The 16,713-nt window shown below is 46.4% G+C and overlaps 1 protein-coding gene across 1 annotated transcript in view; it reads right to left on the reverse strand.

Moving 5' to 3' along the window:
- plxnd1 (plexin D1) overlaps positions 1-15,753 on the reverse strand; it is a 53,706-nt gene extending 37,953 nt beyond the window's left edge. The window contains exons 1-7 of the mRNA XM_053849120.1: positions 14,346-15,753; positions 11,591-11,767; positions 7,142-7,273; positions 6,926-7,026; positions 3,943-4,072; positions 1,391-1,568; positions 1,120-1,228 (exon numbers count right to left, since the gene is read on the reverse strand). Of these exons, the coding sequence (XP_053705095.1) occupies positions 1,120-1,228; positions 1,391-1,568; positions 3,943-4,072; positions 6,926-7,026; positions 7,142-7,273; positions 11,591-11,767; positions 14,346-15,557 (2,039 nt within the window). The 5' untranslated portion in view covers positions 15,558-15,753. The remainder of the gene's footprint in view (positions 1-1,119; positions 1,229-1,390; positions 1,569-3,942; positions 4,073-6,925; positions 7,027-7,141; positions 7,274-11,590; positions 11,768-14,345) is intronic.
- Positions 15,754-16,713: the final 960 nt, after the last annotated feature.

Raw genomic sequence — 16,713 nt, forward strand, 5'->3', positions numbered from 1 at the left:
CAAAACAAAGGACACACCCACATGGTTTCAATCAGCCGCCGCGCACACTCCGATGCCCCTCTAAGCCTCCGTCCTGCCCATCAGATAAACACCATCCTTTGACATGGTCCAACATGCTGAAGGGAGCCAGCTGGATTGCCTCCAGATATGAGAGACCCCTCTTTGTGACCGATCCACAGTCCTCCACATAAACAAACACCAACATGACCAGCCAGACATAAATATCCAATTTCCTCTGGCTTAACTTTTACAGCATATTAATCCCAGATTTGATCCCAGGCGGCGAAACTGTGAGCAAGCCAAATATACAAAATGGCCCGCTTAAGGGACGTGCCAGCACTATTTACCCAGCGAGGACTAAACAGAAAGCAGGAAGAACAATATGAGGTGAGGAGAGAAGCCAGAAGCAGGAGATTTATTTTGTAGTTTTGATCCCCTACATCTGATACCTGGACCCAGGCAGATGGCCCATTTAGAGAGGAGCTAGTAGTTTTAAAACTTTTCTTACTACTTATCGTGACGCAGCAAAACAAAAACGAAAGTGATTCTTCTGGTACTGGCAGCCACGAATTGTCCAAGGAAAGCAGTTAAAAGGATTCTTTTTTCGAGCATTGTTTTTCATTTTCAAGGTCAGCAGTCTTTTCGGACACCATGCATCTTCATCCCAATGCCATGCACCGGATACATAGAGATTGATTTATAGAAGTCAAATACAAATTTGACTCTACTGACTAGTTCAAGGCTAAATAGAAGTCTATGTTTGTTTTTGTCAGAATTTCTGAAAATATAGTTTTAAATTATTTTTTATATTTGGTCTATAGTTCTTCATAAATTATACTGAGAAATTTAAAAATAAAATGAATCAAATTGTTGGTTTTTCCATTTCGTCCTTGTCACTTCAGTGGTTTTTTTGGTCTTTGTCCCTTATTAGTTACTTCTTTGTGGCCCCTCAGGAAAGTTAGTTTCTGACCCTGATTTATGAAGAGCACACAAGCAAATTGACATTGAAATAAAAGTGCCTGACGGTGAAAAACCTTCAATGCATGAAAACAAAGTTTGTGTTCGCAGAATTTAGGACCGATCCAATAACCAGACTGAAACAAATAAATAGGGACTCACGAAGTCTTGGGGTGTATGGTTCCCGTCCTCTCGCAGTCGTAGATGATGAAGCTCCCAGATACCACAGTTGTGCCGTTGACTTTTATAGCCACAGAAACAGTCAGATGGTCTGTAGAAGCATGTTACACATCATATTGTTTGCTTGTCAACCGCACCTCGAGCAGTTTTAATACAGAAGGGGACATTGTTTTGCTCGTAAACACACTAAATAAGTCACAGCGTGCATGTTGTGCTGCATTAGGAGAGGGAGCAAGCAGCTGGTCTGACTCACCTGTGCCTGGGGGGATCGGTCGGTAGCTCTCTCGAGGGAGCAGCGGGCAGGTCTGGATCTGAGCGGGCCCGGAGTCCAGGTGCACTGTAGCAGTTGTGGAAACCCCAGGACCGTATTCACACTGGACAACTGAGCCCTCCAAATCGGGGACGCTGCCGTTGATGAGGATCCCGACAACCTGAAACAGTCAAATCGTAAGTCAGACAATGAAGACGACTGGAGCAGATGTCGCCGTGCGATCCACACATCTATATTTGGGGAAGTGGTGAAGCATGACAGGATGATAATGAGAAGCATCACACTTTTTTATTCCAGTGAATAATTTCAATGTGAGAAACAAGCTGGGAGGATAAGAGCTGGCGCTTCACAGCCACAGCAGACCACCAGCTTGCAAGTTAAAAACTCTCCTCCATTGTCTGCCAGGCGGGATTATCTCCTGACCAAGCATCAGGACTTCCTGCCTGGTGCTTCCTGTTTGCGAAAACAACAATGAGCTGAGCACTTCCTGTTGCTCGCCCGACGACAGGAAGATCAATCACGGCCCGCCGCTGCCAGACTGACCCCAATCCTTGGACATAATTACAACAGATGCACCATTTAATGAAGTGTTTTCTTTGGGCTGAACTTCATTATAAGGTGTAATTAAAGTTCAAATATATTTAGAGTGTCAAATTTCACTGAGCTCATTATCACGTTAGGTGTCTGCGACAAGAGCCTGGGGCGCTTTTCCAAAGTCACACTCCACAAGTTTCCTCCTCTCCTGATTATTAAGAAGTGTTGCGTATGATGTCATCAATTACGGTCAACTTTGGCTCACACCGGAGCTCATGCGGTGCCATGTCGACAAGATGAGTACAGTCGTGTGGGAGGACCAGGGAGAGGGAACTATCATTGGTCAACCAGTGGTGGTGTGTAGGGATGGGCGATACGGACCAAAAAGTTATCGGGATAAATGTTGCAATTTCTGCGATAAATACACTTTCATTCTCTTCCATGTGTTGGACACTACAGTCTCTCTTGAAACAGTTTTATGATGAAACTTATTAGTGGGTTTGTCTCCAACATCATTATTTGCTATGTTTAAATATAACAGTTAACCAAGTGTAGAGATGAGAAATTCAGTGTTTCACGTCTCTGGTAGAAGCCGCTGGTGTCTGACAGACTGTTCTGCCAGTTTTATTTAGGGGTTAAATTGAGCTGTCTGCTGTATCTCATGTCTCTTAACAGTTGACTTTAACTATGGAGCAGTCTGGACACATTTCCGAGATGAAATTAGAAATAAATGAATAAATGATCATTTAGTCAGATTGTATTCTCCAAATCATTATACAAACTGTCAGTCCTTTGTTTTGTGTGATGAAAACCCTTTTCACAATTCTCTCTCCTAAAATGGTTGTTTTCCATTGCCTTATTGAAGATTTTACGAATACTTTTACCGCGTTAGAATTAGTTGATGGTCCCTAACTGATGCTGGGTCGTAGCATTAGCGCTGCCTGTGAGAGTGTGTCCGCAATCAGTGAACCCTAATGGGGAAGCGGAAGAGGCCGCCACTAATTCATAATAATGAGGTCCGGCCAATATCGAACTATTTTCAGCACTGTGTTTCGGCGAGGCGCCAGCGCAGCGGGAGACCTGCATGTGTTGATGTGAACCAAGGCAGGCGACCACGTCAGAGACCTAATGAGGACCACTCCATCTAATAAAATAAACACAGATCCAGAGACTCAGAGTCGACCAGTGTCATTATCAAAGCTTCCCTGTATTAGAAATAAGTTTAAAACTACGATCGTGAACCAAAGTCCAACACACTCTCCACAGCTGTCACACACCGGTGTCGGCTGTCAAACGCTGCGGAGCTGGTGAGTGCGGCATGCTGTTACGGTCCCGTCATGTTCATGTATGCACCGAGTGAGCCGCGTGTTTATCCAATTTATCGTGGAGAATGTGTTTGGCCGTATATCATGTACGATAGGTTATCGCCCATCCCTATTGGTGTGTATTGGGCATCTTGAAGAAGAGAGTGCAGCTAGGGCGGCAACTCAGACTAGCATCAAGAGTGGGAGGGAAACATGAAAGGAGAGCAGAGCAGAAGTTGGGAGCCCAAATGGGTTGATAAAGGAGGAGAGGAAGACAACAAAGGATGGATGACATGCATGTCAAGGGTAGGTGAAGATACAGTGTCCCCACTAGAACAGACCCAGACAGAAAACAGATATATGAAGTCATGCGCTTTTCAATTTGAGCCATGAGGAATGTTTGCACATTCATTTGCGGATAACAAGTCGAGTCACTGAGAGTGGCAGGAGCTGTGCAGTACAAATCTTTACTCTGGTAGCAGTGTTAGCTTAAAGATAATTACAACAAGACAGCAATTCCCTGATTCAACACTGGTGGCCCCGCGGATTTATCGGGAAGAGAGCGGTGCTGCGCTAAGAGCAGGGATTTCAACTAAACACCTATAGAAGAGGGCGCTGTAGGCGGCTTATGTGAGCGTAAAAATATTCACATCAGCGGGAGGAAAAGCTTTCAAAACCCTTATTAGCTGGAAGTACCTTGATATCCGCTGAAATGCTGATCTCTGGAGGGGCCACCATCATGGACGGACACTGCTGGGGGCCGTCCCCCATGCTTATCCAGGAGCGTGCCGAAGATGCCTGAGGACACTCCTTCTGGATGGTGCATCTGGACAGAGGAAGTTTGGATGATTATTCATCGACTACACTGGAAAAAAAAACAACTTTATTTTCAGCATGTCCCCGCTCTGAATTTGATTGACATCTTAAAGCGCCAGGGAAGAGTCAGCCGTCCGACTGGCACAGCCATGCGTGGATGCGCAACTTGTAAAGAAAGCGACACTTTGGTGTTCCATTTCATTCAACCGCCCAAATATAGATACAGATATATAACCGGGTTCTTTCATGCTCTGTCAACCAGAAATGCAGGACCACCTCTGATGTTGCATTAGAAAAAAAAATAAACACCCATCAGTCAGACTCCAGGTCACGCGCATTACCATGGAAACTCACTTGAGAAAGAGGAACTTCGCCGAATGAAGGGTCTTAAATTTCCAGGCTCCACGGAGACTTCATAGTGCTTTGAATTCTGAGTATTGTGTTTGCTGTCCAAGGTTGTGATTGATTAACTTCTATTAGCTTCTTCAGTCTGTGGCTCTTTGCTTCCTCCCTGACTATCAAAATCTTTTACAAGATTGACCTCCGGCGTCGCAGTTTGGATCGATGAACAATGCAAGATCCACGTCTATAGTCCCCGCAGCGACACCTGTCAGTGTATGGTCCTCATGCTCTCCAGTAAACTTTCAAGATGAATTCCGCTCCATCTGAGAACTGGCTGAGAACAGACGCCATAACTCTCGGTTCTGAGGGAAGGATCTGAGCAACGGGTCAGAACTGTTGCGCAACAATGAAATTGATAAATAAATTGTTCTTAGGCTTCTTCATATGCAGAGAGAAAAGTCTGATAGGTTTTTGTTTTTTTTCAAGTTTATGTAACGTTGAATATTTCCACATGTGCTGTAGAAACCTGAGAAGATCCAGGCTCACATTGGCTGGGCTTTATTTGTGTCGCAGTTGTGTTTATGTGTCACAACTGAGAAGAGTCTGTCCATGCACTATTGCTTCGGAGTGTCGTGGGGGCAGCAACTGAAGCAAAGACAGCCAAACAACGCGTTTGACAGAAACCCCCCTGCTGGGATTTTTTGAGGGAATATATAGACTCGAGAGTCTTGGCTTGGTGTGGTTCTACTTCAAGTCCCTGTCGGATGACTTGGGCTCCTCAGCTGCTCGAACGTAGAGTCCAGATCATAACCATCATTCTCCTGCTTTGAAATGGTTTTTTATTTCACTGATAAACACTCAGTTAAACAGCCATCTGTCCGACAAGAGTGAGTGTTCGAAAGTGAACAGATTTGGGCTTTGTTCTACACGTACTCCAGTCACGCTCATGTGCTTCACAGGGTGGTGTGTGCTTCCTTCTGAGCCACTCTTTGCTGCTCACTTCCAATTCAACGCCACTATCAACCGCAGCGATGAGACTTTGTAACTACTGAAACTCGCTCATCACTCTGGCGTCATCTGGTTCCGACAGCTATTTAAATAAACAACCGAGCATGGAGCTAAAATATGACCTGTGAAGCCTCATCACCTCGAGGCGTCAGATGAGGCGGGGAGCCAACAAGGCTGTGAAGCAGGGAACATATGAGCACACACAAACAGAAACAGGCACTGACTCTGAGACACGCATGATACTTGACTGGAATAAAGTCTATTTAAGAGCCGTCATGTGGCAGATTAAACCCACGCCAGCACGCAAAGAGCGATCAAGGACTGAGCTTCAGCTTCTTTCTAAACAACAATGCCAGCTTCAGCCGGCGAGCAGACGTCGGATGCTGAAGAAACTGAACAGAGATGCTGGTAACTTCTCAGATTTTACTGTAGATTTCCTTCCGTGGTGGAGTAGCCGCCCCCACCCCTCTCAACCTCTTGATCCCATGGGCTCCAGAGCCACAGCGCCAGCCCAGCGGCAGACATGACTGGCCAAGCAATGGCGCATCAAACACACACACACACACTCATGACATCAGCTCCCAGGCTTCCCAAAGCTAGACAGCAGCACACACTCACACTGACACTTCCACACAGGCTTACACACTTTGACATTTCCCTGTCAAAAGGGCCAGTGTGCACTCTCCCTCCCACCGCCATCATCACAATCAACGCTCCTTTGTAGCGAGATAGAGAGGACGACAAGGGCAGTGGGGGCGGAGAAGACGAGGACTCGCGGACGCTGGAAGATGAGAGAGGGACAACTAAATTCTCAAAAGGATGGAGAATCACGAGGTTAAAAAAAAAAAAAAGGAGGCGGCGATGCGAGGGGGATAAAGAGACGACGGCTAGATAAATAAGCAGAGGAGACAGGGAGATGACAGCGGGAGCGTCTGACCACACAAACTCGCTCCTCTTCATCAGTTCCACTCTTCAAGCTCTCAATAGCCGCTGGCAATGCCACAGTCTCCAGGGCTGCGGCTCATCTCACAATTCACTATCTCCTTTGATATGCTCTGATCACATCTCGCCGCACACCCTGAAACAAACATATTCTTTATAAAACCAAGCTAATAACTGTTGAGCCGAGCTCAGAGTCCCTCATAGTGTCTCACTCTCAGACACCCAGGGGACCTCTCAAAGATGTGTCTCACTCAGATGTTTCCAATAAACACCACCAAGTCTCACCCCAAATTCAGATTTAAAATGAAACCAGAACACAACCAAACCAATGTATCATCACGTGACAGCTAGATTCTCAGGTTTTATTTCTAAAAAAAATGATAAACTGGTTGAGAGCCATTCCACAGTTACAATGGGAAGAAAAATCAAAATTACATTTCTGATTACATCAAAATGGCAAAGCACTAAACCAGATGAAGACTAGATTGAATTATGTGCATCTGGTAGCAGAGAAAGAGGCTTCAGGGACATCAGCTGGAGTCGGAGAACATTAAACACGTCGGCTTCTCACCGATTCTCCAAAGTGCACCATCCACAGTGGGCGTCACCGGCTCCCAAACAGTCGCCGCAGCTCCGCCACTGGCCACATTCAGCGACCTTCACCCTCAGCATCTGCACACAGGAGGAAGTGAGGTGGACCAAGAGACTCCAGGAGTATATTGGCGGTATATTGGTCTCAAAACCGCCTTCACTTCATATCTTCTCCGGAACACAAGGCGCTTCTTACATGGTGGGATGTCATGAGGTAAAGAAAATTCCGGTCACTGGGGTCAAAGGTCATGATGTGATGAACCGGTTCGCTGCCTGGTAGCCTCATTGTCCACTGATTGGCCAGGGTCATGTTGGCCAGGAGGGTCAGCTGTTGAAGAAAGGAGAGATATGAAAGGAGAATTGTTGAGCTTATATGCAAGTGGCTCTAAGAGATGGGTCACTGCAAATAAATAGAGGGGTGATTTCCATGACGTAATGACTCATCCCAGTCTGTTATTGACTTCAGGTCCTGACACTTGAAGGGTCCATCCATTCCTCTGTTATTGAGCACTTATCCGTGACCAGGTCAAAGTTGCAGCAGAGCGAGCGAGCTAATCTAAGGCAGGCAACTCCAGACTCACCCGGAGGTCTTGTGTGAGTGGAGGAGGTCTCCCTCGTGACCCTCTGGATTTGCATGTGAGCACTTCCAACCTGCGCCAAAACCATCAATAGCGTCTCATCGTAGCAGTCACACAATACGGAAGATAGCATCTAAAGCGGCGCAGCTTTGATTCTATTCACCCAGTTTGATGTTGACCGCTTCGTTTCCCTCCAAACCAACACAAAAGCATTCCAAACTTGGCATTTTATAGCCTTGATTTCTTAAAGTCTATGTGTGTACAGTCGATTCATTTCTGACTCTGACTCACAATCTGAAATTGATACAGTCCCTTTGTGGCAATTGTGTGCCTAATCTTGTTTTGCTGAGCTGTTTTATCTACTTCCCAATTCAAGCGAAAACAGCGAGTGCCATGTTCTCACGTACGCACCAACATACACAAACAAAGCTGGCAGGGCAAACAGATTGTACTGAGTGAGACATCCTGTCATGGCAGACAGTCAAGCCTGTGATTTTTTTTTGAGCGCAGGATTTTCTGCCAGCCTAAGGAACTGGCAAACTGACTCACATCTGGTGACAAGCTCTGTCTGTGTCACTTCTGTCGGCGCTCACCGCACCATCATTTACCACCTGCAGAGCTGGTTAATGTTAAGCCGGAGCCGACAGGTGAGTAAATCGATGACAAAGATCTGTCCGATCACTGACTGTCAACTCAAGGTTTACAGCCCCACATAGGACTCGGTGGGCCGTCGATGTGAAGAAAAGATCTCCATTTGTGTGCTGTGGGGCAAACCCCACCTGTGCTGGGTAAAGGAGACCTGTGAGGGTCTGACACCGGGTCATCCAACAAACACCTGCTGTAGTGGCAGGTCGCCTGCCTCTCTTCTGTCTCTCCCTCCACAGATGAAAGACCCCTTTCAACTAAGGAGTGCTCAGCTGGTGTACACTCTCCCTCAATGTGTGTTTGTGCCTTCGGATGGGTAAAAGGGTGTAAACAGAAAAATAGAGCCAGATGGAGGTGGGGCTGCGGCGGGAGAGCAGGAGTGAGAGATAAAGTCTGTTTGTTTGCTGAGTGAATCAAAGGTTCTTTTTATTTGAGGGATGGAGAGGAAGAGGGACAGCAGACAATGAAGTGATGAACTGCGGCTGACAGTGGGGGCCAAAGTGAAGACAAGATGAAGGCAAAGAGCCTGGAAATGGAAGTGGGCCACGATGGGGAGAGAGAGACTTCATTAAAAAAAACGCATGTAATTACAAATTACTTCACTGAGGGCCCTTTCAAAGACAGTAAAAGAGCCATAACTTAATCTGAACCACTGTTCCCTTGTGTTTCGGCCGAGCCAAACTCACAGTCAGAATCACATTACGCACACTAACAGCACCATTAACCTCGGTAACTACGCTATCCTGGGGGCAAACACACACACACACACACACATACACACACACACACACGTATATACAAACAATGAAAGACACATAAAGCTAAAAAGCACAGCGCTCATCGCCCGGGGTCAAAGAAACACTACACTTCATGTATAACAAGGTTGACACACATGTGCTGCAGGAGCTCACGCTTAAAGCTCTTAATCACAGGGCTGGAGTAAACACACCGAACCGTGACACTGCCGGACCTGAACGTCACACACCTAAAAACACAATGGAACCTGCAATCACGCCGGCAGACATCCACAGAGCGCTGCTTAAACGTCCCCGAGGATTCTAACCAACCAGAAGCTAATTGTGTCAGACTCGGCTGCGGCTAAAACGGGCGCTTCTTTTGGGGAAAACGTCAAGCTCCTTTAAGAGTCACCGGTTGAGGAGTCGCTCGCGAAGCTGTCCCAACCAGGAACACAATGAAACCCAATAAAACACACGTGCTGCGCTGCTTTTTTCACTGCCCAGTCAGGGGTGACTAGGAATGTGCCTGAGACGGAATTAAGGAATGCTGTTTAATTGGACAGGAAAAGGTTTGTTTTATGAGCTCGGACGTGGCTGCAGATGTTCTCCACAGCAGGATGGCATCTAGTTAAACTGCATCTGATGATATCTCACATAATAATCCGGTCTGAGGAACCTTCTAGTCTGTGATTAGCGCCAGTTAATGCACCAGGAAGGATGGAACCAAAGGGCCGATTCTGGGAACATATGAGGTGAAAAAAAAAAAAGACATTCCAGCATGTTCTGCTGCACTTGGGTGTCTTATTACACACCTTCGTTTGATTTACAGAAAACTTACAGCCACATCAGACGGGCTGCCATGTAGCTCTGCGCTATTATGGGTTTTCCAGGCTCTAGGCCTCAATCATTTAAATAATGAACTCCATTCATGGTGATCAGCCAGAGCCGGGGTTATATTAGAGACTATAATTGTGCCTGTCAGGATTTAGAGCAGCGGTATGGTTTCACAACGAAGCCAGGGAACAAAGATATTGGTGTAAACGTTTGAGCCTCTGAAGTTTGCGTGTGGAGGGTAAACAAGAAGTCCGAATGAGGGGCGAGAGGACAATGTTGGTCTACAACAGGAGTGGCCAACCAGTCAGAGGCTAAGAGCCACATGGTTTTACTGTGTTGCTGAAAAGAGCCACATGCTACAAACATGTCGGGCTGTGAGGCTTCTCCTAAACAGCTGGCCACATGACTTAGCGCCAGTATAGCAGTTAAAGCACATCCCTGTGTGTCACAAGGTTGCTGGTTCACGTCCGGCGTACGTCTCTTGTGCATGTATTTTTCTAATTCATACATTTTACCGGCTTGGAGCACGTGTGGCGAGGTTTATTGTTTGTATTTCACAGTTAAACTCAAGTCAAATTCTTGACATTTTGCCAGAATAGCTCTTACTTTTTCATCTTATTTCCTGTATAAACCATCATCTCAGCAGCAATTTGATCAAAATCAGCCAGTTCGGCAGTGCATTTGGTGAAGAGCCGCATAAATCTGGGGAAGGAGCCGCATGTGGCTCGGGAGCCGCATGTTGGCCACGCCTGGTCTACAAGAAGACTAGTATTGAACCATGAATCATTTGATGTTTGTGGATGACATGGTGGTTGGAAATAAATAAGGATGAGCAAGTCTATAACTTGTCTTTGATACAAAGGCTGGACCATGAATGCGAGATGGCATAGAGTAGAGAGAGTAAAGAGTGGACTATTGGAGCGGCATAATTGTGAAGTGGGCAAGAGCAGCTGTGCTTGGACTCACGACAGCAACCGACAGAGGATGTGGGTGTGGAATTACAAGACTCCAACCTATCTGATTCATAAGAGACGAAGCGATCATCAGATAGTTTAGACATATAAGAGAAGGGTACGGCAGTTAGTTCGGTTATAGATAGAGCACAGACATGCAATATATATGGACTGTTAATGATAGATGAGAGGGGAACTGCAGGCTGGAGGAGACGAGACGAGGTTGATGTGCACAGAGAGTGAGGGAATGCAGGTGGCCAGAGTGAGAGGAGAGGACAGAGAGAGATGAGAAATCTGATGTGACATCCCCTGGAGGCAGTGGAGGGAAGAAGAATTCCTTCTATCTATGGTAAATTTGAAATCTCAGCCATCCTTCAATTTGAATTCTTATTAGTACCGAATAGAATGTTGAGCTGAGAATTGGAACAAATAAAAAACGAGTCATGTTTCAAGGTGATACTAGAATACGAGATAAAAGGCGGGGAATGTGGTAGGAATGCTATGCTATAGTCAGGTGTTAGCTGTGTGGGTATAATGGCTTTAAATGAGTTTCAATTGCCTCTTTCGCCTGGTGAGACCAGTGGGTTGCTCCCTCTTTCCTGGGCTTTATGGATGGATTTTACTTTCAAGAAAACATCTTTGCCTCTGACTTAGGGTGAAAGGGCGGGTGAAGGTCAACATCAAGGCATTCCATTGGGAAGATCCATCTATCACAAGGCATCGTTGTAGCGAAAGTTTGGAGTCTAAGATAAGTGGTTTCACATGAATAAAAGATTCATTTCCAATCTCTTCACTCAATGTTTCAGATTTCTGCTCAAGTCTACCATGGAGAAGAGACTTGTTTTATCAACCCTCCACCTTCTGAACCTCTCCGTGTGTAGGTGTTTGTGTCTCTTACCTTTCGTAGCTTTCCATTGCTGGTTCCAAGAATAACCACCGTGTGGTTCAGTACATTGTCCACTGACACTGAACTCAGGCCGGTGGCCTCAAACAAGGGAAGGGCCCTCAGGGGCCTCCGTAGGGCGAGCGGGTGCTGCAGGTGGGCCGCGCCACAGTCCAGCTGCTCCGGCTGCAGCTACAAGACAAACGAAGGAGTTTTTCTAAACACATCAGAGGCTCGATGATGAAAGTAAAAACAAGAGCTGATTGCTGCTATCAGAACATTACAGCTCATTCTTCTAAATCACTCTTTAGACATCTCATTGAATACTTGAAAGGGGCTTACACGGCTTTTCAACACTCATAAGGCTGTGCTTTTGTCAAATCCTCAGCGGGCAATGATAAAACATTAGTGCCATGCTTGGATGAACACCAGGAGCATTTGGGAATTCTCTGAATATTTTAATACACGCTGAAGCAAAAAAAGAAGCAGTGTAGATATTTGCAGAGCGGTTTCCCATGGGCAGCGCCGTGCTCGGCTTTATCTCTGTTATCGTAAACGCTGTCTGGCTCAGAGCTGGACAACAAAGAAATAAAAACAAACATGGCGAACTCTATCCTGATAACAATATTGAATGCTAAAATGAAGTTGTAAAAGAAGGGGAGGCAAGAGGCCTGGGGGCCACAAGGCAGTGCCAGGCACCGGGTCACGGCTCTGACCTGGCAGTGGTCGTGGGACAGCCTGCTTTTACTTCTGACCTGTCAGTCAAGGCGAGCACAAAGAGAGAGCAGGAATCCCCTCCACGCCTGTGGCGTCAAGGCAGAGGGAAGACAAAAGTCGCCCACATGGCGAGCGCTGATTTTCCTCCAGGGCAAATATTTAGTTTGGTATGCGAGCGAGAGACGCAAGATAAAATATGACCTCGTGTTTATGACAAGGGAGTCACTATAGTTGACCGAGGAAAAAAAATACATCTCAAACGATGACAGCTTACCGAAGAAATATTTCATAATAAGAGAGCAGCTGGATGTGAGAAGAGCCTCACCCTTCCCATAACCCTCCAGACTGGCTGTCCAACCAGTATGACCTCCACTTGAGACATAGGAGATCCTCTCTACAAGTCATGAGCCCCGGGCTTAATAAGATAAGCATAAATAGAAACTGACAGAGTGATGCAAAAATCACGAGTGGCCCTTTTTTTTCCTCCTCTTCCTCTTCCTCTGCTTGCAATCTGAAGCTGATATTATCTGTGTAGAAAGTCATGCAATAAATGTTGCTTCACTTGATATTGGTAAAGAGGATAATATCTGTCTCATGACTGGGACTGTTATTGGCAGCTTTAAATCACTGCTCCAGTTTCCTCTTCCCACCTAAAACCAGCGTTTCAGTAGCCCATCTGAATGGGACGGAGGCTGGATGAATGAGAATACCGGATCCTGCTGCTGTGATGGCTCAGACGCTGTCAGCTGATGCAAATGTTAATGGTTTCATCTGCTTCCTTATGTGTTGCTAAAGTGCCAAAGAGCAATTGCATCTCTTTTATTACTGCGCATTAAACACACATTCTTTAAATAACAATCATTTACGCTTCTCAGGATCAGCTGCAAAGTCATGGAGGCCGTAGCTTCATCTGTGACTCTGCTTTCCACTCCCAAACTGGCTCTGCTCTTACTGATATAAACAACTTCCTCCTTCATTTCCATTTGTTGTGCTAAGAATGTTGCTGTAGAGGAGCAGATCCCAAATCATCTCAATCCAAGTCCAATAATTCCTTAATTTTACATCCATCATCTTTGTTATGATACTAAAAATATGCGCCAATGTAGCAGTTCTCCTCCCTAACTGGGGTCACCGGGGTCAGATGCTATAATAAGTCAGGGTTGACCACAAATAAAATCACTATAAACAAGGTCCTGGCATGTTTGAGTAGTGAGAGATTCAATGTGCATTTGAAAGTTGGTGAGAAACAGCCACTGACTTTGAGAAGCCAAACCTCCTATATCATGTTTCCACTCAGCGATTGCAGTTATTATGCAGTCTGACAGCGCAGAATATGGTCTTGTCTGCTGGTTTAAAAGTTAATAGCGCCATCTGTTTCCTCCGCGACACGACTTGAAGAAGAGTTTGACCTTCAAAGTGTCAGTTAAGCCTCATGTACTTTTGATAACAGCGTTGACAGCAGTTCGATTATCATTGTGAGTGACAGCCGGAGCGTTCCACCAACTCTTATGCACAGTCCAAAGACTATAGGAACTACATTTTCAGTTAAGATAATATGTGACTTATCTTTAGCTCATGGCAACACATGAAAAAGCTCTGACTTTTTCCAGACATAAGATTTGGGTTCTGGTCAAATACTATCCCCGCACCACAGCCATGTTCATTCACGGATTCATTTTCGACTGCTAACTCTAGGCACAGGGTCATGAAGGGCAGGAGGCGCGGGACACCCTGGAGAGCCTGGCGACAGTCAGATTTTGCATTATCTTCGGGGGCCTGATTCTAGTTGGCATGATTTTAATATTAATGTTGTCGGGGTATAAGTGACAGCCTCAAACCTCATCACAGGAAAACCTCAAAGTCATATCTTCGGGGCAAAATCGGAGTTAATTGAAGCCCCAGTTTAATTGAGCATCTCCAGCAGATGTAAATAGGAGATGAAATAACAACATTGATTTTTCTGGGTCGAATTCCAAGCTAGCCTGTGGTTTTCAGTGGTGAAATCAAATGAAGTGAAATGGATTGGTCTGGGAAGTGAAGAGGAAAGGCTCACCACCAGGTTTCCCTTCTGAATACACGCAGCCCCGGAGCCCTGGATGACGCTGTCCAGCACTTGCACGTCGCTGCTGGGCGAGTTGGAGCAGTTTCTCCGGCCTTGTCGGATCTCCTCCTCGATGTCTCGGAACTTGAAAGCGCACAGGGCAGACTTCCTGTCCGCCTTGGAGAAGACTCCAAACAGATAGGGCTCCGCTCCCATCCTGTCCTGCGTGTGGATCTCAGCCGGGTATAAAGACAGAAGCCGGTTGTAAATGTCCCCGTTAAATCCACACTGCAAGGGCATCTGGATGTAGGACTCCGTCAGCTTCTTGCTCTCCGGTCCTGTGGACTTCCGAGGGTTCTCAGTGTCCAGGCATATTCTGGCCAGAATGCTGTTGGGCTGACTCTCCTTGTGGCCCATTTTGGCATCATTATTAAAGGCGATGTAGGAGTAGGTCTTCTGAATAAAAGCGTGGACAAAGTTGAGTTTGTTTTTACTTTTAACTTCTTGCTTGATCTTAAACACATTGTCCTCTGAAGGGTTGATGTCATAGGTGAAAAGTCTGGAAAGATCCTTGATGTTTAAGGAGCGGATCGCGATCTCTGGCGTGTTCTCAAAGCGCAGGTCCTCCTTGCTGTGGTTCTTGGGGAAAAACTGGGTCCCAGCCCCTGTGTAAGTGGCCCCGACCAGGAGCCTGGTGCTCCCCCCGTGGCTCTTAAAGATGAGTCCCACAGTGGAGGCGTTCGGGTGGTTGGCAGCGATGTTCAGCATGCTCGGGAAGACGGTCTTCTCGCCCTGGGGTGGGAACTCCACGGCGATTTCTGAGATGTTGCCCATCTTTCTGAGCTCACAGAAGCCCTGGTACACCGAGCCGCACACCACCAACACCCCTTGATCCCGGTCCAGCTTAAGCAGCTTGTTATGGTTGTCCGTGAGGGATTTGGGGTGCTCACACGGAGCCTGAGGCAGCTGAGGCGCATGGCACAACAGGTTGTCCTCCACCGGTCCCGTCCGCTTCTCCGCCTCCAGGCTCAAGGTGCCGTTCAGCTGGTAGATGGAATTGACGGTGGCCAGGTAGATTGTTCCGCTCAGCGGGTCCACCACGAAGTTATTGGTGAGGTTCGGAGTGGGGAACGCCTGTTGGATGCGCAGCGCGCTGGCGCTCCGGCGCGTCTCCAAAGCGAAGACGCCGAGGAGCAGCACCGCTATCTGCATCGAAGGAGGCATTTTTCCTTCTGACCGGCTTCCGCGTCTTCTGTGCCGAGGGTCGCATTGAGCAAAGACAAAAATGTGGGTTTGTTCCGACGGCGACAATCCAAGAGGAAAGGCTGTTTCCTGCCTCACGCCTGAGCCCAGAGTGACGCGATAAGAGAGTCGTGCTTCCTCTCCAGCCTGCTCCTGTGTGTGTCCCTGTCAGCCCACTGAGCTGCTCCCACTGAGGCACAGCAACCCACTGACAGCTTCATCACGCACCAGCGAAGGCTGCTGGCTGCTTTTAATCGGCTGAGATTTCACTTAATTTTCAGTTCGACAATAAGCGGGCTACAACTCCACTGTGAGAGATTAAATTCTTGCAAAACGCAAGTATAATGTGATGCAAATTTCAATTATTTTTCAGACACAACAGGGTTACTAAGTGAATATATTACTTTTTTTTACCTTTAATAATCGATTTAAAAGAGATAATTACAGGTATTTTGGATTAAACTCAAATAAATACACCTTTATTTAATTGATAGCCAAGTCAATTGATGAAATCAATCGGTTATTAACTCTTATTTAAGTGGTCTTGGTGTAAAAGAACTCCCCAAAAGTTAGTTGAAGACTACAGAAAGTGAGTTATCTGTCTGATGACTACATTTTGCCATCAAGAGTTTTACACTATCGATAAGCTAATCAGAAAAATGGCAACAATGTTATCGCATGCGTGTATATTTACGCTTTAAACTGTGACTAATGTGCGTTAAATTATGCGCAATAATAAATGGTATTTGCTCTCAGGTACATTCAAAACTAGGCGCTTGATAGTGAGCAGCAGCCAGCGCGAGACGGGAGTGGATATTTAAATATTTCAGTGGCAGTAAATGTACCAGAAGACTGAAAATAACCGCTTTTTACCCGCGTTTTCTGAACCAGCTTGGAGTTCAAGTTCTCGGCATCATATTTTGAGGTTTGTGGACATTGAAGAATAAATTAAATAAATCCTCATTTGTAAGAGGAGCCCACGGATGGTCATCTGCTGCTCTCTTTGAAGAAGGGGCACTTTCAGTTACGCTCATCCGCAGGTTAATGAGGGGTCACCACCCCACCTCCTGCGCCCCGAAATCCCAAGTGCTCGGATTAGTTCTGCAGATCCGGATCAGTTTTTGGGGGGGCGCATACG

Source organism: Synchiropus splendidus, chromosome 18 (genome assembly GCF_027744825.2).
Source record: "Synchiropus splendidus isolate RoL2022-P1 chromosome 18, RoL_Sspl_1.0, whole genome shotgun sequence".
NCBI lineage: Eukaryota > Metazoa > Chordata > Actinopteri > Syngnathiformes > Callionymidae > Synchiropus > Synchiropus splendidus.